The following is a 23,771-nucleotide window of genomic DNA, read 5'->3' as shown; positions in this document are numbered from 1 at the left end:
TTCTTCTTTCTGATGTTTCTTCTTAATCCATACATAAGGAACTTGTGCCACAACTTTCTGCCTCTAAGAAAGTACCGAGGAAGATGTTTCTGCCACCTTTTCAAAGCACATTACTCACTGCTATCTTTCGGGAATGAAAAGACTTAGTGATGGAAAAACTCAGGAGGGCCTACTAGCCATTAGTGGGCAGGAGTGACGTATAAAATTCCCTTCTCACACATGGGCCTGTCTCTTGCTCACACATGCTGAACGCCATATGGATTGTAAAGTGTCAGGCTTCCCTTTGCCTTTGGTGTTTATGCCGGAATTTGAACAGGTTGGGTTCCTTCCTGCCCTAATGTTGGGGAGGCCTGTCATTTTTCAGCTGTGGACTGGGTGGGCATGCCAAGTAAGGAAAAAAGAATAAGATGCCCCATTTTGGCCTTGAGGCTAAGCTGTGTTCTTCAATCTGACTTTATCTTGAATAGAGTTAACACAATATTTTAATTTCCTTATGGTTCCTTGTGTCTATTCCCAATTTGGTTGAGAATCTAAAGGGAAGAAGGGCTGTATAATGGACCATCTTCTACATACATGGTACCAAACTCTCTTAGCTATCTTTCCCAACTCTTTTGTCTTCTTTTGGGTGACAATGATGACTTACTCTCATAAAAAAGTCAACAAATTATACATACTTTTCCATTATGAATTTTCATTTTTTTGTATGAAAGATTTGGGCCATGGCTCTCCCCCTCCATCCCTATCCTCAAACTTAACAATTTTTTTTTTGGTGTGACTTTTATACAATGTCAATGATTCTTTTTTTAAAGCAAAAACCTACCAGGAAGGCAAGGTATAATTTCTACTAAATTAACTTCCAAAAAGCACTGCTTGGCTGACTTAGTATTTATTGAATTCCACAATGCATTAGGCACCACATAAACACACAGACAGAAGCAATTAATACTATGTATGCTATTATTTGGAAAAAATGATAAATTAGCAACAAACAAATCAGAAAATAACAATGGAACTAAATACTAAATTCTTTCAAGGATTTGGTTTGTTTATTACTAGTATCTTTAAGACAACTGATGGAAAGAACAGAAATGAATGCACCTAAAAATAAATATCTATAATCCTATTGCATGGCAGTTAAGCATTTGCCTGCCAAGAGAGATAAATGATGTTCTTGTGTGCACTTGAAACTTATAAATGGCTGCAGCAAGATGCAGGATGATAACAGTTGTGCTAAAGTCATAGCTTAGAAAACCGTAATAGCTATTTAGTTGCTTTTTGTTGTTAAAAAATATAGCGTTTGGGGCAATTTGAATACTATTCTGTGTGTCTTTGACATGTTTCTGTTCAAGGATATGTAGGCTACTTCAGCTCACTTACAAATTTCAGTCAATGAGAAGCATAAAGATGACCTTCCAAAATTCTGTTAGTTATTTCCCCCAATGTCTGCACATGGTTAGTTCAGTTTTGTTGTTTTAAATTACTCCACCATGCCATTGTTGAGTCAATGCGGTGGAGAATTCTTCCTTTCCTGATGTGCCACACATTGCAAGCTCTCAGGATTTTCTTCAATAACCTCTGCATAATTGTTGAATACAGTTTCTCACTGCAGTGGGCTGCGGTATCAGGAAACCTTTAGCCATATGCACATGATGTAGTGCTACCTGTCACCCACTCTGAGTGCTAGAGACCCATGAAGCCTATCCTGGAATTCAGTGCAGCCTACATGCTGCCATTCAAAATTCCCACCTTATGCAGTGTCTCCAAGTAAGGTCCCTTCTGAGTTCAATCCAAAACAACTGAATGAATGAGATGCAACATGTCAACAATTCGAATGTTTATTTTAGGAAACCAGCTGTAAACAAAACGTATCTGTTGTTTTCCATGCTTATGAATCTGGCACTAAGAGACTGCATTAACCAATGCCTTTTTAGGTTTAATACTTACACACGGTAATATGTTACTGGCTTTAAGGACATCAGTGATTAAGCTTTTATGCAGAGCTGTACGGTTTTGTATAGTTGGAAAACAACACTGATTTTGAGATCACTACAAGCAAATAAAACTTTTATTCCTCCCAATTATTTACCTGCTTTTCAAAATTTTATAAATTTTTATGACACAATTTCTTCAGTCTATTAAATATTCCAAAAAAGAGGCTAATACGGTCGTTATAAGAAAGTCCGCAAATGCAGTCAAGTGCTACCTTGTCACTATAATTAAAGTTTTCTTACGCGAGCAAATGAAACAAACAATCCAGCCCCACACAGGGAAAGCCAGCATTGCCTTGGGGGCAGCAGAACGCGGCACAGCACCGCCTGCCAAGGCCGCAAGATGCCGCAGACTGACTGCTGTCGCTTCCTGGCCAGGTGGCCGTGGCGGTCCGCAGAAAGGCACACTGCAGCGCTCTCGCTATACCTTCCGTGCTGGCACTGCATCAGTGTTAAATCCCCTGGCCACCAACTGCCGTATACTTTTTGCTGGTTATGAAGAAACGTGGGGAGGGGACAAAGAGCAGACAGAGTGTGCCTGCAAGTGTGAGAGCTCACTATTGCCTCACACTCCCTAAAAAATTTCTCCCCCAAATATTTATAAGCCAAGTACCAACTTACTTCATCTGCCAGGTCCCTAAATCTGAAATCGCCTTGCCCTTCAAATGCACTAAATGAGTCAGGGTTTTAGGGCAAACCCAGGGATACAAGAAGATCGAAAGTGCCCAATTCTTAGCTGCGAAATAAGCACCAAGTTTGGGGTGGAAGAGTTCACCTCTGCAGACCAGAGCTTACTACCCCGGAGCGCTCCTAGTTTAGAGAGGCTTGGAGAGGAGTGGGCCTCCCGTTCCTGGAGTATCCCAATTCCCAGGGAAGGCCCTTCCCTGCGCTCGCGCTTCAGCGTGCGAGGAACCCCCCCCACAAGCAATAGCTCACCCGGCTGCATCCTTCAAAGCCCCAACCTCGGGGCGGGGCGCAGGGAGGTGGGAGGTGGGAGGTGGGGGGTAGCACCGCCGGGAGGCTCCTGTCAGCGCCTCACGGTTTTCCCCCTGGCTCCTTGGCGCCCCCTGACGACGGACTCCGCAGCAATTTGGCCGAGGGAGGCTGGATAGGCGGAAGCCCCGGGTGTCCGGGAAGCTAGAGGCGCCCGGCCAATGCACCCGCGCACGGCGCGGACTAGCGGGCGGCCCCGCGGGAGGGCGCTGGGCTCTCAGGCCCGGGCGCAGCCCGCGGCCGCCGCCGAAACCGCTGCAGCCATGTCCGCGCGCCCGCGCTGCCGCAGCCTGGCCGTGATGTCATCAGCCGAGTCCCCGCTGCGGCGCCCCATTCCCGCCCCCCGCAGGCTGCCGCGGCTGCAGCCTGAGCGCCGCGTCCCCGCCCCGACCCACGTGCGCCCGGCTTCTGGGATGCTGAGGTCGGCGGCGGCCGCAGGACGATGCGCGGGGCCCGGGCGGTCGCGGCGGCGGCGCTGCTCCTCCCCACTCGCCGCGTCCCCGGCGGGGCTGCGCCCGGGGGCTGCGCACGGACGGGGGCGGGGGCGCCTGGGGAGGGAGGGGAGAGGATCCCAGCCGCCGAGTCGCAGCCTCGTCGCTGTCTGCTGAGTCATGGCAAGCGCTCCCCGCAGCCCTGGATCACTCGCGTAGCGCGGCTGGCGCGGGGTGCGCAGCCATTGGGCTGGGCGCGGGGCCGCGAGCGCCGGGCATGACGCGCTGAGCCGCGCTCACCCGTGCCCGCCGTCCCGGCGTGCGCCCCGCGCGGGTGCCTGTGCCGCCGCCCTCCAGCCCCGCCGTCAAGTCGCCCTCGCCTCGCCCGCACCATGATCGCCGCGGCTTTCCTCGTCTTGCTGAGACCCTACAGCATCCAATGTGCCCTCTTCCTCTTGTTGCTTCTGCTGGGCACCATCGCCACCATCGTCTTCTTCTGCTGCTGGCACCGCAAGCTCCAGAAAGGGAGGCATCCGATGAAATCGGTCTTCTCGGGTCGTTCAAGAAGCCGAGGTAAGACACGCCGCGACGGGTTTCTGCGGGCTACCAGGAACATTTAAGCCGATTTGGAGAGTGAAACGCGGCTCCCTCCTTTCTCCTCGGCTGCCCCTAGCCCCATCATTGCCCACTCCCCAGGCTGAGTGCGTTTCTTTATTTAACGCCCCTTGCCCTTTTTGCCCTCACCTCCGCCCTCCAGTCTCCCAGGTTTTAATAACCACGGCGATGCCGAGGGCAGGGAGGGGAGGAACGAACTCAAATTTTTAGTCAGTTTGCTAAAGCCTTAAGGGTAATTTGAGCGTAGTCCGGGGCTGCGCCAGCCTCGCCTTCACGCATCCTTCGCTGGAGCGTAGGGGTAAGAAAGTAAGACATGGAAAGTTCGGGGCTCCCCAACTCCCCCAGAACTTTCATGCAAACTTCTCGCAGAGAAATCACGTAGAGACCGATGGCCCCAGGACTCCTCCTCCCTCCCCCAGGATGTCCCACCGAATTCCAGGCGTCTGCGATGTGCTTTCCTGACCCTGGTCTCCCAGGTAAGTCATGAGTCACTCGGTAGGTGAAGAACAAGGAGTTAAATGAAGTCTCATTTCTCTCTTTTCTCTCCAGATGCTGTTTTGAGATCGCACCACTTTCGTTCTGAGGTAATTTATTTAGCGCGCACGCTCAAGGTCAGAAGAAGTTCTCTTTCCTGAGTACCAATATTAATTATATGCGTGTTAAGAAACCAGTAGGACACTGAATGACGAACATGCTGTCCCCTAGCCGAAAGTGGCATGTTTCTTTTTAAGTGATTTCATATTAGTGCCCAGCGAACGGTGTTAGCAAATTTCTTGTGTAGTGGAGCTGTTGTACAAGTGGGGAAAAGGCAAACCCTAAAAGTGCTGCAGACCTTAAAAAACTTAGCCACAGGGTGGATGTCACTTGAGTTTACAGTTTGTATTTTGCTGGTGGTAGTGTTTTCTGGGTGCTGTCAGTTGACTCTGGTTGTTCACTTGGATAAACGAAGAGGTTAGTGCAGAACAATTTGATCCATGTGCATTTCATTTTAGATTTTCAAGTTTGCATTTCTGTTCTCTCATAAAACTCTCCATGTTTTATTGGGGACCATCTGATGATTTTTGCAAAGGGATGATGGTAGTGTGTGCTTAAATGCTCATGCTAGTCTCTACTCTCAAAACGTGGACCATCCCCCTAGGGCAATTAACTCCTAATCACTGCACCCAGGAACCAGCTCCACTGAAGAAACACAAGCGCTCCCTGACCTAGGATTTCTTTAGGAGTTTTCAGGCCAACCTCCACTTATCCTAAGATAATTTCCCCTCTTTTTAGGAAAGTTGCACGCCGCCAGGCTTGGAGGTTGCTGCTTGGTGCAGTTTACTCATCTTGGCAAAGACTTCATAGTTCAATGCCCTCCATTTACCTGAAGTTATCTTGCCTTTCATTTCATTAGTTAATCAGATATTTTATGCCACCCTAGATGTCTTATTGGGTTCTAGTTGCTTAAAAACTTTATTACTGCAATATCATTAAAATGTTGCACAAAGAGTAATTCTACTGTATGTAGCCCTGGAGGGTGAGAACTCTATTCAATTTAGGGTTCTTGAGAGGGTAAGTTAACCAGTCAGGTAATCAGAGGTTCCATTCCTGGCTTTACATTAACTAGCTGTGTGATACATCTCGGTGCCTCTGTTTACCCGTCTTAAGATAGGGCCATTAGTACCTTGCAGGGTTATGGGAGAGTGGAGGAAATTACAAGAAGTTGTGTAAAGAAAAATCCCACTTAGTTCATAATAAGTATTCAGTATTTGGTAGCTATCATTATATTTTGTAAAATTGAATTTTAAAATGTATAAGAATAAACGATAATGTTTGCAAATTTTCAAGTCTTTATTAAATTACTTAATTAAAGTTTATGGAAAACATCAAAAACCGGGACTATTGTAAAGCAACAATTTTTGAATATGAGATTAATTCAATAGAACAGCCCATTCAGATGTGATGAGAAGTAAATAATTTGACAGAGCGCAAACACCAAAATATAAGATTTTGATTTTAAAAAGAGATACCCAGTTCCACACACATAAATGATAGAACCAGAATAATAATCCTGTTTTGGATTGTTATACTAGCCATCAGATATTTCAGCTAAAGCACAAACAAAAAATGAGTTACAACTATGTCTTATTTAGTTATCTCTCAGATGAATGTTTTTGTCCTGAGCTTGCATTTGGTTAGGAAACCTGGGAGTAGTTGTTTAATGCCTTAACTCACTTCATAAGATTCCTGGTACAGTTTGACATCTTTGTGTGGTATTTGCCTTGTCTACTAGACTGTGAGCTCCTTGAGGGCAGGACCATATCTTTCTTGTTTAGGGCTGTATCCGCACTATTTGGCTCAGTGCCTTGTATACAGTGGGTTATTAATAAATATTTATTGAATGAATGAATGAAAAAAAATATCCTAGTGGGTGCTAGTTCCTGAAACTGGGCAAATAGAACTCAGAGTTGGGCGGAAAAGAAAAATGCACATTCTCAGGACATCGCTCCGAATTCAACATTTGCTAAATCTCAACTCTTACTGGATCTTTCCAGGCTTTTAAAAATTGCCCGGGAGTTTGTGCTAAAAATGTAAATCACAAATTGAAACAAAATGGATTTGGTTTGAATTTTTTTTCTGAAAAATTTAAGTGCAATATTAGTTTAATTTGTTGATGGGCTACCCATCAGCAAGCTGTTTTGATAAACCACTCAAAGAATGCTATTTTATAAGTAAAAATTATGGGACTGTGTTGCAAAAGAATGTCATATTTCATCACTACTTTGCTTACATAAATGAAATATTTTCCCTTAAGGAAAACATAGGGAATATTTTTCTTTTTTCTATCATGATGCCATTTTCTGCAAGACTTTCTCTTTGAGAAATACCTCTGAATTTACTTGGTTTTAAACATATTTTAAAAAATAGAATTTGTGTAGCATAGTGAATATTCTTGTTGCTTTTTAGTAGCGGCTGCTGCAAAATAATTATCCAAGAAAAAATTTTGATTTCTGACAAATCATAGTCATATTGAACTAAGAATTTAGTACTTTCTGTTTCTCCTTCCATTCTCAGTAAGTAGATAACTGACTTTCAGCATTTCTACCATGGTCAAAGGAGGAAAATGAGTTTAGGATCTGCTGACTCACTTTGAACCACGAAAAAGCTTTGGGCTAGCCCTTATACAGATGAAGAAGTTCAGTGAGCACTTTGATGCTTTACTTGGCAGAATGTATTGCTTCTGGTACCCACACGCCCAGGAAGGAGTCCAATTGCACAGGAAGTTTTAGCCGGTTCCTTTTCAGGTAGTCAGAGAAATACTCCTAGAGAAAAAATCATGGCACCAGGACTCAGTTTGCTTTGGGAAAGTTGTGTAGTAGGGAAAAAAAGCCACCTTCCTCATCTGAGGATCTCTAGCTATTTTCTCCTCACTAAGTATATAATAAACACATTTTTTCAGTTTCTTCCTCATGAAGCTAGAAATAAATAATATAGATTTTTATAATATGTTTTGGAACCGTAACTGCCAACCCTTTTTATTTTCACGTACTTGCCAACTTTACTAGCTTTTTAGTAGTCTTCTAAATGTTCATAAATAGCATATGAGAATGTGAAATAATTAATGCAGCTAGCAAGGCCTGAACAGTGTAACTTCATTTCAGTAATAGACAGAACTATGTGTTTTATGTATGCATATTAAACACTTATCAGTGTTTTTGTTCTTGTTATTCTAAACAGCTAATGAAGAGAAGTGATTTCACACTGATGTAGTAAGACAGTCTAGAAACCGAGTGTTCATTCTGGTTTCTAGAATCCTATTATCTAAGAAGTGTACTTTTCCTGAGGATTTATAATGCTTTATGCTGTGACTTTAAACAATGGTAAACTGTTACCCTAGATTCCTGTGGTGAAAGTCAGGCTGTGACAATCCTGATTTTAAGGAAATTTCAGAAAGTGATATGGGTAATTGAGGTACTGTTAGATTATAAGAGAGGGTCTTGGGAGTACTTCAGTAGAGTGGAGACTATTATAATGCCCTTTGAGAATATCCAGAGTGAATAGTGGTAAATAATCCCTATTCATGAGCTCAGTGGAATAAGGGAAGCCTTGTTTGACACAAGGAGGGAGAAGAGTGTGTTGTATATCTACCAATTTTTGAGGAAATCTCTCCATTTCCTGTTTCAGGCAAAGGAACCAAAAGAGTTAAGCAGTTCCCAAAGAGTCACATAACAAGTTAAGGACTAACACAAGAATTATCTGGCTACATATTGTCTATCCTCTGGTGTTGAATCGTGTCGCTCACAGCCCAGAGAATAATATGCCCAAAATTTTCACTGGAAGAAATTGAGTTTTTAGTTGACATTTCTTATAATACTGAACTGGCAAATCCTTTAGTTTTTTTCCAGTGATTATGTAAGTTATCCTAAATGAAACAATGGTCCACCTAAGCCCTGTTGTCCTCATTATGTTCCTCAAGTGTCCCTGTACCAAATCATTGGAGAATGGCCAGCAAAATAACCACATTTCACAGCATCTCATTAAATTTTCATCTTTCATTAAGAATTACCTAATTTAGTGGATTAGGGAAAGTGATAGTTTATTATTGAGCAATCCTTTATAATTAGGTTATCTTTATAAATAAATAATTTGTCTAGAGTTACATGTTAGGTCTAAATTAATTTATACTAATTAAGTCAGCCGTAAGTTGTAAGCGTGCACATGATGTAGTATTCATTGAGTGTCACCCAATTATTTTTCAAATAAACACATTTGTTTTCTCTTTCTGTCCAAAGTACTGTGTTAGACAATAGGGCTAACAAAGGGTTGGAGATGGAGCCCCTGCCCTTGACAGTTCCTTCTAGGTCACTCCCAATGTCAGTGCTGAAATTTTATACTTACTGATTTTTTCTGTTATGCTAACTGAACTGCTGCGCCGTTTCCAACTATGAATCACAAATGCAATGAGAGCATCGGAGGCTGCTGTGTAAAAGTGTACAGCCAATACATATGTAAAAAAGACAAATTAATCCTATTCACAGAGTTTATCATACCAGAGTCAACACTACCATATAATTAACCCTGACTTTAGCTACATGGTGACAAAACAGAAAAACAAAACAACAAAAACAAACAAACAAAAAAACTCCCACTTTTTTTCATGCATCCAAGCCAGTTAAATTCATCTAGATTAGAATTGAAACAAAATATTTTCCAGAGAAGTTTGCATCTTTATGTAATCTTAAGGCTCAAAAATGACTCTCTTTGAGATCTGGATGGCAAAATGGAACTAGGGTAATAACAATAATTATTGGCATAATGTAAGGATTATAAGAATACAAGTTCAAAATTCTGGTTTTGGGTTCTAGCTCTGCCATGAACTAACTGTGTCACCTTGGTCAAGTCTCTTTTGTCACTGATACTTAGATTTTGTATTATGACTGGTAATGTGAGAATCTCTGAGCCTCTTCCAGAAGTAATAGGCCGAGTATCTACTACATACAAAGTGTCATGCTGTAGAGGCACCATGAAAACATGATTTCTGTCTTCTAGGTGCTTAAGGCAGGTAAAGAAAAAAGCATCATTAGCATAAATACCAAGTAACAAATTATGTATAGAAAAGGAATGGTTGGAATAGTTCTGGTGAAATGGTTGCTTCTAGCTCAAGTGATTAGAGAAGGCTTCCAAGAGGAGTGATATTTATGCTGAAGCCTGAAGGTTGTATGGTAAGTACAGTAGTCCCCTGTTCTCTGTGATTTTGCTTACCGTGGCTTCAGTTACCTGTGGCCAACTGTGGTCTGAAAATATTAAGTGGAAAATTACAGAAATAAAGGATTCATAAGTTTGAAATTGCGTGCGACTCTGAGTAGCCCGATGGAACCCTGAGCTGCCCTGCTCCAATCCCACTTTGTCCTGCCCAACATGTGAATCATCCCTTTGTCTAGCAAATCCATACTTTATACTCTGGCCATCTCAGTTATCAGGTGTACTGTCAACTGTATTGCCACGCTTGTGTTCAAGTCACCCTTATTTTACTTAATAATGGCCCCATAGTGCAAGAGTAGTGATGGCTGGCAATTCAGATATGCCAAAGAGAAGCCACAAAATGCTTCCTTAAAGTGAAAAGGTAAAACTTCTTGACTTAGTAAGGAAAGGAAAAAGAAATTGTATGCTGAAGCTTCTAAAATATACCACAAGAATGAATCCTCCATCTGTGAAATTGTGAAGAAGGAAAAAGAAATTCATGATAGTTTTGCTGTCACACTTTAAGCTGTAAAAGTTATGGCCACAGGGCATGATGAGTGCTTAGTTAGGATGGAAAAGACATTAAATATGTGGGTGGAAGACGTGAATAGAAAACATATTCTGATTGATGGCAATGCGTTGCATCAGATTTACTTAATTAAATTACACTTTATCATAGGTATGTATGTATAGGAAAAAAACATAGTATGTAGAGGGTTTAGTACTATTCGTGGTTTAAGGCATCCACTGGGATCTTGGAATGGATCTGTGGTGGATAAGTGGGGTCTACTATACCTGAGTAGATTCAGAGAAATGAGAGCAAAATCCCAGGTTGGTATAAGGGCATGAGGATAGACAAGATTTAGGAAAGCACATACTGGTGTACACCAGTATGGTTAGAGAGAGGGACTCTTGAGATTGCATAAAGGAATATAGTGCTGGAAGTAGACGTAGGTGTCAGCTACAATAAAAATGATTTGTGTATACTACATGACCGTTGACAAAAGGCTTTGACATAACATTATTTTATTTGAACACTTTAGGAGGGCATCTGCTGTGAGTACTCTTAAGAGAAGCAGGCTGGGCGCGGTGGCTCACACCTGTAATCCCAGAACTTTGGGAGGCTGAGGCGGGTGGATCACAAGATCAGGAGATGGAGAACATCCTCGTCAACATGGTGAAACCCCGTCTCTACTAAAATACAAAAATTAGCTGGGCGTGGTGGCGCATGCCTGTAGTCCTAGCTGCTCGGGAGGCTGAGGCAGAGGAATCGCTTGCATCTGGGAGGTGGAGGTTGCAGCGAGCCAAGATCGCGCCACTGCACTCCAGCCTGGTGAAAGAGCAAGATTCTGTCTCAGAAAAAAAAAAAAGAGAGAAGCAAAAAATCACCTTTTGATTTCTTTTCCAGTAACTATAACAAAACCGCCCAATCACTCTTCTTTCACCCAGGGAGAACAAAGAGTTATGGCCTCTGCTGCAGAGGGCCTTGGAAAATGGCCAATTGGGGGCCTTTCTGGTGACCCTGAGGCTGAGCTTTTGAAGGGTACCATGTTTTTGAGGTCCAAGGATCAGCATCATTGGGTCATATTCTGACTGCAGACACCATCTCTCCAGGGATTTATGGCAACCTGCTCATGTGTTTAGCGTGGTCATTACAAATTTTAATATGAAGTATAATAAATTTGCAGGTAATTCATTATGTAAAAGACCTTTTTATTGACTGAAATACATTAAAGTTTTTAAAAGTATTTGAAATGTATGTAGCAACTTTTCAACTTCTTCCTTTAAAATTTCTCTCCTATAATAATTATTCCTAAATGTTTACCCTCCTATGAAGTCCTCAAGCCTACTCCCTCACCTTCAGCCAGTGACCTTTTATCTCCTGACTCACAATTAATGCATCAAGTAATAGCTCCTTAAACTTATTGCACCTACGAACTGGCATCTTAGCCTTCCTTCCCAGTCCAATGAAAAATTCATCTGTCGTCCACACTGATATTTTATACTTATGTTGTGAATTCTTTTCTTCCCATCTTGGGGGATATTCTATTAGTCATCCCCTCCTTCTTTATCCTCAATCGCTCCGTCTCTGCTGGCTCCTTTCCCTTACCTATAAACATCACACGTGCTTCCTATTGGAAATAACAGCAACAGCACAAAACCTCCCTATGCTACCAACTCTTCTCTTGACAAGAAAAGTTTCCTGAAAAAGCTTCTTGTTACCTTCTATTCCTCACCTTTCATTTATTCCTCAGTATAATCTGGCTCTGCTGCTACTATTTATAACCACTCACACTTAGCTCACCAATGATTTCCAAATTGATATATTGATTGTTTCATTCTTTAATTTAGTTGATCTATCCAGTATTTGATACTATTGGCCACTGATTCCTTCTTGATATTTCCTTTCTGGTTTCTAGACAACACCTCTTAATCCCCTGCCCCTTTCTGGCCCTGGCTCTCTCTGTTTCTGCACTGAATCCTCTTCCTACTTATAACTTGATATTCCCTGTCTTGGGCCTACTTAAAAGAAGAAAACAGCTTTATTGAGATATAATTTACATACCATACAGTTCACCCATTTAAGTGTATAAGTTTTTGGTATATTCACAAGGTTGTGCAACCATCATCACAATTTAATTTTAGAACATTTTCATCACCCCCAAAATAAACCTACACCCATTAGCAATTATTCCCTATTCCCCTCCTTCCTTCATCCTTTAACTATAGGCAGCCACTAATCTTCTTTCTTTTTTTTTTTTTTAAATATGGAATGCTTCACAAATTTATGTTTCAGTGTTTCATCCTTGTGCAGGGGCCATGCTAATCTTCTCTGTATCTTTCCAATTTTAATATATGTGCTGCCCAACTGAGCACTACTTTCTGGCAATAGATTTGCTGGGCCTCATTTTTGCCTATTTAGATTTTACTTGTGGGATCTCACCATACTCACTATTTTAGTTTACCCCCATATCATGGTTACTCTGAAATCTGCCTATCAAATTTAGACCTCACTTTTGATCTCTAGGTTCAGAGTCACCTACTTTTTCCTCATTTCCCATAGATGTCCCACTGGCATCTCAAACTGAACATGTCCAAAACTGAACTCATCAGTCCTTTACCACATCTTATGCATCTATTTTGGAGAATGGCAATATTCTCACATCCAGTCCCCAAACCCTTGCAGTTTTTCAAACTAGGAATATAGAAGATAGAATAGACGGCTCCCTCATCCATCCTGCCCCATCTGTCTTCTCTTTTAAATATCTCTGGACTCTGCCTTTCGTTGTATTCCCATTGCTGTTTCTTTGGTTCAAGCCCTATAATAAGCCTCTGGACAAGTCTCTCTGCATCCCCTTCCCCAACCCATCCACACCAGTTTAATAAAGATCATTAGAAAATACAAATTAATTATTAAAACTTCTTTAAGTTATGGAGGCATTCAGATTCAAGTAATGGAAAACCCAACTTAAGATGGGTTATTAATAAACAGGGATTTCTATTCTCTCATAACAAGAAGGCTAGAGATGGCCACAGGCTTTGTTTGGGCAGTTCTACCGTGTCATTTTCAGCATATTTGGGATAATCTGGTCATTCCCTTGTGGTTGGAGAATGGTTGGCACAGTTACAGATATGGTGTCTAAATTCAAGGAAGGAAGGAAGGGAAGGGGCAGAGCCAGCCATGGTTATTTATCAGAAAATCTGAATATTTGCCAGAAGACTTTTCAGTTAGATTTCTGCTTACCCTTCACTGGCCAGAACTGTCACAGGCCATCTGTCACTATAAAGCAGGCTTGGGATGTGAGGTTTTATCTTTCCTAGTGTCTGTAGTAGAGGTAGGCAAGGGAGAAAGAGTTGGGTAATGCATATTTCTCTCCTACTTAAAATCCTTTAGTAGCTTCCCACTTCTTTCAATATCATAAAGTTCATTCTTAGTCTAATGCCAAAGGGTTCCTCGTACTGATGTCCTGTGATAGGTCAAGTCTACCATTTGTCCACCCTTCTTATAATTCTTCAAACGGACGATGATCTTTTAGGATTACTGTTTTTGTCCATGTTATTTCCAGCTAAGAAAGCCTCTTTCTATTTCTTTCCTCTCTTTTCTCACACACCTCCAACAAAAACAAAAATACTCAAAACAAAAAAAAAGGGTAACTCTTGCTCTTTCTTGAAAGTCCAGTTCATAAGTTATCTCCTTAAGGAAACTTTCATGACTCCCGCCTCATAGTAACAATTTAGTTTTTTGTTGTTGTTATTGTGAGACTCTTAAAGGCAGTCTAAAACTCCAGTTCTTAGTTTAGAATCTGACACGTAGTGAAGCTCAGTAAATGTTGGATGAATGAATGAATATTTGAAGTTTTCTACAAGTCAGTTTCATTCTCAGTTCTCATGAATTTGCTAACTTCCCCAAATATCCTGTATCCCTCTTTTCCTTAAGGGGAAAGAGACAGATGCTTTTCATATTGTATCTTATTTTTATTTATTTATTTGAGACAGGGTCTCTCTCTGTTGCCCAGGCTGGAGTACAGTGGCGTGATCTCAGCTCACTACAACCTCTGCTTCCTGGGTTCAAATGATTCTCCTGCCTCAGCTGCCCGAGTAGCTGGGATTACAGGCGCTCACCACCATGCCCGGCTAATTTTTATATTTTTAGTAGAGACAAGATTTTACCATGTTGGCCAGGTTGGTCTCGAACTCCCGACCTCATGTGATCCACCCGCTTTGGTCTCCCAAAGTGCTGGGATTACATGCATGAGCCACTCTGCCTGGCCCCGTATTTTATTTTAGACATATAGTTATACCTTACTTATGTCTTACCCTGCGTTTACTTCACGGATACACAGATCAGACACTTTAGAAAATGAGTTGAAATTGGCCAGGTGCGGTGGCTCATGCCTGTAATCCCAGCACTTTGGGAGGCCGAGGCGGGCAAATCACCTGAGGTTGGGAGTTCGAGATCAGCCTGACCAACATAGAGAAACCTCGTCTCTACTAAAAGTACAAAATTAGCCAGGTGTGGTGGCGGGCCCCTGTGATCCTGGCTACTCGGGAGGCTGAGGTGGGAGAGTCGCTTGAGCCTGGGAGGTGGAGGTTACAGTGAGCTGAGCTGAAATTGTGCCATTGCACTCCAGCCCGGGCAACAAGAGTGAAAATCCATCTCGAAAAAAAAAAAAAAAAAAGAAAATGAGTTGAAAATATCCCTGACTTTTTTTTTTTTTTTTTTTTTTAATGGAAGGGACTTTCATCCTTTGAGAATTTTAAATCAAAGTTTGATATTTAATGTTTGTATTTCAATTTGTAATCTAAAAATAATTCTGAATTATTTTGTAACCGTTTTACCTTATAACCAGTACTGTCATCCAGTTCCAGTTCCTGAATTTGTGTTTTATTTACAGTCACATTAGTGCCAAGTGGTATTGCTTTAACTGTCATAAGCTTAAAAGGAAAGATTTGAGGCAATTTTTATGTATAATTTATGCATTCATGCCAAATGAGAGCCAAATGCTGTGCTTTGGTAATCTGTTTAACTAATTTTGAGAAATGTGGTGGTATATTTGAATAAAGAGCATCAGAAATGGCAAATATTGGACCGGATATGGTAGCTCATGCCTGTAATCCCAGCACTTTGGGAGGCAGAGGCGGGGGAATTGCTTGAGCTTAGGAATTCCAGACCAGCCTGGGCAATATAGCAAAACCTTGTCTATATAAAAAATAATTTTAAAATTTTGTCGGGCATGGTGATGTGCTCCTATAGTCCTAACTACCTGGGAGGCTGAGGTGGCTGACTGCTTAAGCCCAGGAGTTTGAGGCTACAGTGAGCCATGATCATACCACTGCACTCTAGCCTGGGCAGCAGAGCAAGGCCCTATCTCTTTAAAAAAAAAAAAAAGAGAGAAATGGCAAATATTAGAGTAAACATAGGGCACAAATTATAACATTGTCTTGTGGGGTGTATAAAATATATAGATGTTTGACACTTTTACTGTAAAGAATGGCAGGGGAGTAATGGAATTCCTATACATTTGCAAAGTTTCTACATTTTATGTGAAGTAGCATATTAACTTAGGTAGAATGAAAAGTTAAGGATGCATATTTTAACTCTCAGAGCAACTAATTAAAAAAAGCAAACCCAAGAGATAAACCCAACCAGAACTTCTAAAACATATCCAAATGACCTGAAGAAGGCAAGAAAAAGGGAACACAGGAACAAAAAACCAGAAGAGACATATTGAAAATAAATAATAAAATAATAGACCTAAATCTAATAATATCAATAATTACATTAAATATTAATGGGCCAAACACTCCAATTATGAGACATGGATGACCAGAATCAATAAATAGCAGGGCCTAAGTATATGCTATTTACAAGAAATTTACTTTAAGTATAAAGACACAGACCGAAAGTGAATGGATGGAAAAAATATAAATGATGCAAACAATAATCATAAGATTAGAGTGGCTATATTAATATTAGGTAAAGTAGATAATCAAGGCAAATGGTATTAACAGAGACAAAGAGGATGTTCCACAATGATGAAAGGACCAATCATTCTGGAAGACATTATCATAAGTGTGTATCTAACTAATATAAACCTAACCTCAAAAGGTATGACATAAACATTTCAAAAGTAAAGGCAGAATTAGACAATGCTGTAATCACAGATGGTGATCAACAGAGTTTATAAGCATACGACTTTCAGCAATTGATAGAACATCCACACAGAAAATCAGTAAAAATGTAGGTAAAGATCTAAACAACGCTACCAACTATCTTGACCTAACTGATACTTCTAGAAATACCACACTCATTGGCCAGGCGCGGTGGCTCATGCCTATAATCCTAACATTTTGGGAGGCCGAGGTAGTAGGATCATTTGAGCCCAGGAGTTTGAGACCAGCCTGGGCAACATGACAAAACCCTGTCTCTCCAAAAATACAAAAATTAGCCAAGCTTAGTGGCATGCACTGTAGTCCCAACTACTCGGGAGGCTGAGGTGGGATGATTGATTAAGTCTAGGTGGGTGAAGTTGTGGTGAACCATGATAGCACCATTGCACTGCAGCCTGGGTAACAGAGTGAGACCTGGTCTTAAAATGAATAAATAAATATTTGTAAAGAAACACCATACTTACATGACTCGTTCACGAAGACAGATTATATTCTGGGTCAGAATACAAGTCACAATTAATTTAAAGCATTGAAATAATACAGATTATACAGGAATCAGTAATATCTCCAAGAAAACCTCAAATATTTATAAATTAAATAACATTCTTCTAAATAATTCATGTATCAAAAAGGAAACCATAAAGGAAATTTAAAAATATTTTAAACTAAATGATAATGAAAACGCAGTATCTCAAAATTGTGGGGTGCAGCCAAAGCAGTGCTCGGAGGGAAACATAGTTTTAACTGCTTATCTTAGAAAAGAAGGAAAGTCTCAAATCAATTAACAAAGCTTCAACCTTAAGAAGTTGGAAAGGGTATTGGGGGGAAGAGCAAACTAAACACAAAATAAGTAGAAAGAAGGACATAATAAAGGTAAGAGCAAACATGGATATAATTGAGAAGAGAAAACCAAGTTAGACTCTTAGATCAACAAAGTTTATAAACTTCTAGCTAGACTGATCAAATATGACAAATGAAAGAGAGGGTATAACTATGGAACCCACAGACATTAGAAGGGTAAGAAAACTGGTTGCAGTGGCTCATGCCTCTAATCTCAGCATTTTGGGAGGCTGAGGTGGGAGGATCACTTGAGCCCAGGAGTTCAAGACCAGTCTTGGCAACACAATGAAATCCCAACTCTCCAAAAAAGGAAAAAAAAAAAAAAAAAGCTGGGCATGGTGGCTTGCGCCTGCAGTCCCAGTTACTCCAGAGGCTGAGGTGGGAGGATCTCTTGAGCCCAGGAGGTCAAGGTTGTAGTGAGCTGTGACTGCACCACTGCACTCCGCCCTGGGTGACAGCAAGACCCTGTCTCAAAATAAAGTAAATAAAAAGAAAAAAAAAGGATAAGAGAATATACTATACAACTTGATGCCCACAGAAGTGACAAATTAGATTAAATGGATTTTTTTTTGAAAAATATGACATTAACATTGATACAAAAATGTAAAACTAAGATGGCTTATTATTATGAAAATCGTTCTTTACTTTGTGGATTCCTAAAAGAGTCTTGTGGACCCCAGAGGTTTATGGACCACATTTTGAGAATTGCTGCTTTAGATGGGTGCAGTTTATTATATGTACCTTGTATCTCAGTGAAGTTGGTTAAGAAATATATATGTACATATTTTTATATATACGCATAAAAATATATTGCATAAAAGTGTGTGTATGTGTATATATGTATATATGTGTGTGTGTGTGTGTGTGTATATGGGGGTAATGTGGAATTTGTTTTACTTTAAGAAGTTTCTGTCATTTTGAGTGTATAAAACACTGCCTGACAGTGTATTTAAGACTATGACATTTTTGATAGTATGATTGAAACTTTTTTTATTCCATTTCTGCTAGACTTATTTATATAATTTTTTTTTTTTTTGAGACGGAGTCTTGCTCTGTCGCCCAGGCTGGAGTGCAGTGGCACGATCTCAGCTCACTGCAACCTCCACCTCCCTGGTTCAAGCGATTCTCCTGCCTGAGCCTCCTGAGTAGCTGGGATTACAGGTGCCCGCCACCACACCTGGCTAATTTTTTGTAGTTTTAGTAGAGACAGGGTTTCACCATGTTGGCCAGGCTGGTCTTGAACTCCTGACCTCAAGTGATCCAGCCACCTTGGCCTCCCAAAGTGCTGGGATTACAGGCGTGAGCCACCATGCCTGGCTGCTTATTTATATACTTTTTATTGGAAGAGTAATCTATAGACATCTATAAAAATAAAATAAATATAAAAAAGAAATAAAAACAAAATGCAAAAACAGTGAAAATGGTTTGACCAACTTACAAGGACAGCAGAAAATTTATAAGGAAAGCCTAGATATAAGGGGAACTTTCTAATCTTTATGTAAGTAATTTTTCTTATCGATTTATGTTTATCTGTAGCTCTTTATTTACCTATCCCCCCATCTGTTCATTCACGTATCCATCCATTCATCCAATCATCCTTCCTTCTTGTGCATATTGTGTCATGCCTTAGAACTACTCTCATACCAAGATCTTGAATTCGGACATGTCCTTCTCTGATCATACCCCTTTCTGTCTCTGGACCTTATTGTGAGCTCTTTTTTATTTTTGAGACGGAGTCTCGCTCTGTCGCCCAGGCTGGAGTGCAGTGGCGCGATCTCGGCTCACTGCAAGCTCCGCCTCCCGGGTTCACGCCATTCTCCTGCCTCAGCCTCCCGAGTAGCTGGGACTACAGGCGCCCGCCCCCACGCCCGGCTAATTTTTTTTTGTATTTTTAGTAGAGACGGGGTTTCACCGTGGTCTCGATCTCCTGACCTCGTGATCCGCCCGCCTCGGCCTCCCAAAGTGCTGGGATTACAAGCGTGAGCCACTATGCCCGGCCTTATTGTGAGCTCTTAATGAGTTCCCTTCTTACCTTCGTCAGGACCGAAGTCTTCTCTGGGGGTCAGCCTGTCATTACCTTCTTATTTAATGTCACTGGCAGTCTGCTCACTATAGACCCTTGGACCAACAGTTTTGAGAAACTTTGTTATTCTCACTTCACTCGTGCAATTAATTAGTCCTTCTGCCACAGTGACTTTGCCAACTCCCAGACTTGGTGACTGCTTTTCTATTCTTGTGCCTGGGAGGCATATCCTTATTGGACAACTTCACAAAACTCAACCATTTGATTCATTATGCTGTCTAGCAGTCATCACTGCCCTTTTGTAGTGTATCAATTAGCTGCTTCTTTGTAACAAACCATTTAAAACTTGGTAGCTTAGACATTAATCATTTAGCTCACAATTCCGTGGGTTGGTGATCTGGGCTGTGCCCAGTTGGGCACTTGGTCTGGTCTGAGTCAGGCTTGGCGCATCACAGCTGGAAGTCACCCAGGTGTCTTTGATGAGCTCTGGCTGACTCACGATTTTCCTTTGCATGGTCTCTCCTCTTGCAGTAAGCCAACACAGGTTGGTTCACATGTGGTTAGATTTGGGTTCCAAAAGCAGCAAGAGTGGAAGTGCATGAGGCCTCTTGAAGTCTGGACTCTGGGCTTGTACAGTGCCTCTGCTGACACATTGTTTTGGCCAAAGCAAGTCATAGCGGGTAGAGAAGAGTCCTGATAGGAGGAGTTACATAGTATTGTGGCCATTTTTGCAATCTACCATAGGTAATCTTTTGATTTATTTTTGGTTTGCTACTGTCTGCTATCCCTAAAGTACTCATGGTAAGCTTTTTCTGTTCTTTTCCCTGGACAGTCTTTTCCAATTTCTTGGCTTTCATATGTATGGAAATTACTTCTACTAGACGTTTTTAGGCCCAACTTAGTTTTTCAAAAATTTCAGACTGGGTGCTGTGGCTCATACTTGTAATCCCAGTGCTTTGGGAGGCTGAGACGGGAGGGTTGCTTGAGGACAGGAGTTCAAGACCAGTCTGGGCAACATAGTGAAACAAAAAATAAAAAAATTAGCTGGGCATGGTGGTATGCACCTGTCGTCCCAGTTACTCAGGAAGCTGAGATAAGGAGGATCACTTGAGCCCAGGAGTTTGAGGCTGCAGTGAACTATGATCATGCCACTGCATTCCAGCATAGGCAACAGAGCAAGAATCTGTCTCAAAAAAAATTTTTTTTAAACATATATATATATAGAGAGAGAGAGAGAGAGAGAGGGGGGTGTAATTTCTTGTTTTAGAATATTTTTCATCATCCCCAAAAGATTTCTCATGCCTGTTTGCAGTCAGTCTCTGTTCCAATCCCTAACCCCATGCTGCTTTCAGTATCTGTAGATAGTGCCTTTCCTGGACATGGCATATAAGTAGAATCATATAATATGTAGTCTTTCACATCTGGCTTCTTTCATGTAGCTTAATGTTTTTGAGGTTTGTCCATGTTGTAGTATGTATCCGTAGTTCGTTCATTTTTATTGCTGAATAGTATTTCGTTCCATGAATATACCATACTTGATTTATCCATTCACCAGTTGATGGACATTGGCGTTTCTCCCTAATGATTAGCTATTACAAATAGCACCGCTATGAATATGTGCTTAAAACCATTGTGTGGACATATATTTTCATTTCTCTTGGGCAGATACCTAGGAGTAAAATTGCTAGGTTGTATGGTAAGTTTAATTTTTAAAGAAATTCTCCAGTTGTTTTTTTAAATGGCTGTACAATTTAATATTCTCATCAGCAGTGTATGTGGGGTCCAGTATCTTGACATCCTTGGCAATACTTGTTGCTGTCTTTTTTACTAAAGCTATTCTATTGGATATGTAGTGATAGCTCCGAGTTTTGATTTGCATTTCCCTAAAGACTAATGATGTTGAGCATCTTTTCACATGCTTTTTAGCTATTCATATATCTTCTCTGATGAAGTGTTCAAATCTTTTGTCCATTGTAAAATTGATTTTTTTTCTTATTGAATTTTAAGAGCTCTTTATACATTCTGGATACAAATTCTTTAATAGATATATAGTTTGCATATTTTTATGGTCTGTGGTTTGTCTTTTCATTTACTTAATGGTGTCTTTTTAAGTGCAAAGTTAAAAAGTTTTAATAAGTCCAATTTATCAATTATTTTTCTTTATGGATTATACTTTGGTGTCATTTCTAGGAATTGTTTGCCTCATCCAAGATAATAAAATAAGTTTCCTGCTGCTTTTTTTTTTTCAAGGCAATTTAGTTTTGGTTCTTACATATAGTTTGAGTTTTTCTCTGTTTTTTGAGTTTGTAAATTGCTGGTATTAGTTTTTTAAAAATATTTGAAAGATTTCACCAGTGACCCATTTGGGGCTGGTGTTTTCTCTGTGGGAAGATAATTTTAAGTTGTTAATTCCACTTCTTTACTTTTATGTGCCTATTCAGATTACTTTTCTTCTTGAGTCACTTTGGTAATTTTTGCCTTTCTAAATGGTTCATTTCATCTAAGTTATCTAGTTTGTTGGCCTAAAGTTGTTTATGGTATTCTCTTTTGCTCTTTTTAATTCTGTATGGTTGATAGTACTTTCGGATTCCCTTTTTGTTTGTCTAGCCAAAAAGTTGGGGCTTTTGTTGTCCTGTCCTGTTGCACACTTCTGTGATTGCACTTGCATCCAGGAAGGAAGATAAAAACCAAACATAAAGGAATAGGAGTTTGCCCTGCCTGTGGTATTGTTTAGGGGCTGTGAGAAAAGAAAAAAAATGAGTGATTTCTGTACTTTCTCTGAGTCTTAAGACTTCTCCTTCTCACCTCGCTACCCAGAATTAGGGCACTTTTTCTGGAGCTCTGTATCTGAACCTCAGTACCCATTTCTGGGTTTCAGGCTGCACTGCTGCATTGCATTCAGTCTGGGGAATAATGGAGGTCAAAAATGGCAAACTCACAACTGGTTTTCATATACTTTGAATTTTGGCCTTTTTACTTCAATTGGCCTGCTGCTGTTTATGTTTCAGAATCCTCAAGTAGCTGCTCAATGCATTCTATTCAGTTTTACAGCTGCGTTCAATGAGAGACGTGCTTATTCTACTTTATTGTAATTGGGAACACGAACTGACTTTAACTAGTCTGTCCTCCATCCACTTCAAGCCTGTTACTTTTTTCTTTTTATTTATTTACCCTTTAGAAAATCTTGTAGGATTTTGACCGTTGGTAAGATGATGCTGGTAGAGATGTGTATTGCTACATATAACTCATGAAATACTGAAGATTCCATTTATTTTACCATTATACAAATTTTTTAGGAATCAAACATCAATAGATTTTTCATTTTGGAAAAGTTTCTTTTCTTATTTTTTTGGTCCAATCTCATTATTCTTTTTTTTTTCTTTTTTCTTTTTTTGAGACAGAGTCTCGTTCTGTCACCAGGCTGGAGTGCAGTGGTGTGATCTCGGGTCCCTGCAACCTCTGCCTCCCCGCAACCTCTGCCTCCCCGGTTCAAGCAATTCTCCTGCCTCAGCCTCCTGAGTAGCTGGGACTACAGGCACGCACCACCATGCCCAGCTAATTTTTGTATTTTAGTAGAGATGGGTTTTCACCACGTTGGCTAGGACGGTCTCGATCTCTTGACCTTGTGATCCGCCCGCTTTGGCCTCCCAAAGTGCTGAGATTACAGGTGTGAGCTACCATGCCCGGCAATCTCATTATTCTTTATATTTTCCGCATTTCTCTCCAACTTCTGTACATAAAATAGATTGAGAACTACTTGCAGATTTTAAAGAAAACAATATGTATCTCTTCATGTTTACTGATGAGTTTACAAAGAGTAGAAATTTCACATTAAGAAGTAATTAAGCAGTAGACCATTAACAAGTTTTAAATAACTAACTGACCAACTTTGAAGAATCATTAAAAGAACATTAAATAAGTATATTCCTGCTACTGCCCACTCTGCAGTGAGCTGCACGCACCAGGCAGCAGGGAGTTGCGAGCATTTCAGACTGATCTAGAGTGTGACTGCCTCTTGTTTTAAAAACAGTTGTGGGGCATCCCAAAGTGAATCCCAAATACATTCTTAATTGTTTAGACTCTCTTGAAATATTTGGATTACCTAGCTGTATGTCTGAATCATCAGCTGTTCTGGGTGGGAGATAAAATTGGGAAATTTTGGCTGGCTACTCCTATATTACAATTTCTCTAGAAACCTCAGTTAATAATGGACTCAAGCATGTCTTGAGCTGTTCGCTGAGAAACTATGGCAACGGGCCTTTTAATTAAAGCTGAAGTAGTGTGTGTAGCTTAGGAAAACAGAGATACTGCCAATTGATAGGGTGACAGTATGGGAATCATCCATGAAGCTAACAAGAAATTTCTTTTTAGATATAGTTAACTCTTTTTTACCTAAGTTGTTCAAAGAAACACTAGTAAACTCTTAGTGGACATCAATATTTGGCTTTGGAATATGTTATGATATTTTTTAAAGCATATATACCTTTT

At 40.6% G+C, this 23,771-nt stretch overlaps 2 protein-coding genes and 1 pseudogene across 20 annotated transcripts in view; 1 reads left to right on the top strand and 2 right to left on the bottom strand.

The window, feature by feature from the left end:
- Positions 1-3,285, bottom strand: part of BEND6 (BEN domain containing 6) — a 78,803-nt gene extending 75,518 nt beyond the window's left edge. For 2 of the 5 annotated variants that reach the window (XM_032140299.2, XM_032140298.2), the window contains exon 1: positions 2,925-3,272. The gene's annotated coding sequence lies outside the window, so the exon portion shown is untranslated. Of the gene's footprint in view, positions 1-2,924 lie in introns of all 5 variants that reach the window. The other 3 variants (XR_004245641.2, XM_058432042.1, XM_032140296.2) reach the window with 3 other exon arrangements.
- A 275-nt stretch (positions 3,286-3,560) lies between these two features.
- Positions 3,561-23,771, top strand: part of DST (dystonin) — a 495,141-nt gene continuing 474,930 nt past the window's right edge. For 11 of the 15 annotated variants that reach the window (XM_032140287.2, XM_058432038.1, XM_058432041.1 and 8 more), the window contains exons 1-2: positions 3,671-3,985; positions 4,577-4,638. In XM_032140287.2, the coding sequence (XP_031996178.1) occupies positions 3,805-3,985; positions 4,577-4,638 (243 nt within the window). In that variant the 5' untranslated portion in view covers positions 3,671-3,804. Of the gene's footprint in view, positions 3,986-4,576; positions 4,639-23,771 lie in introns of all 15 variants that reach the window. The other 4 variants (XM_032140274.2, XM_032140272.2, XM_032140269.2 and 1 more) reach the window with 2 other exon arrangements.
- Positions 12,513-12,625, bottom strand: LOC116460573 (U6 spliceosomal RNA; annotated as a pseudogene).

The sequence above is a fragment of the Hylobates moloch genome, unplaced genomic scaffold (genome assembly GCF_009828535.3).
Source record: "Hylobates moloch isolate HMO894 unplaced genomic scaffold, HMol_V3 SCAFFOLD_20, whole genome shotgun sequence".
NCBI classification, from domain to species: Eukaryota; Metazoa; Chordata; class Mammalia; order Primates; family Hylobatidae; genus Hylobates; species Hylobates moloch.
This window is presented reverse-complemented; position numbering and strand designations above follow the sequence as displayed.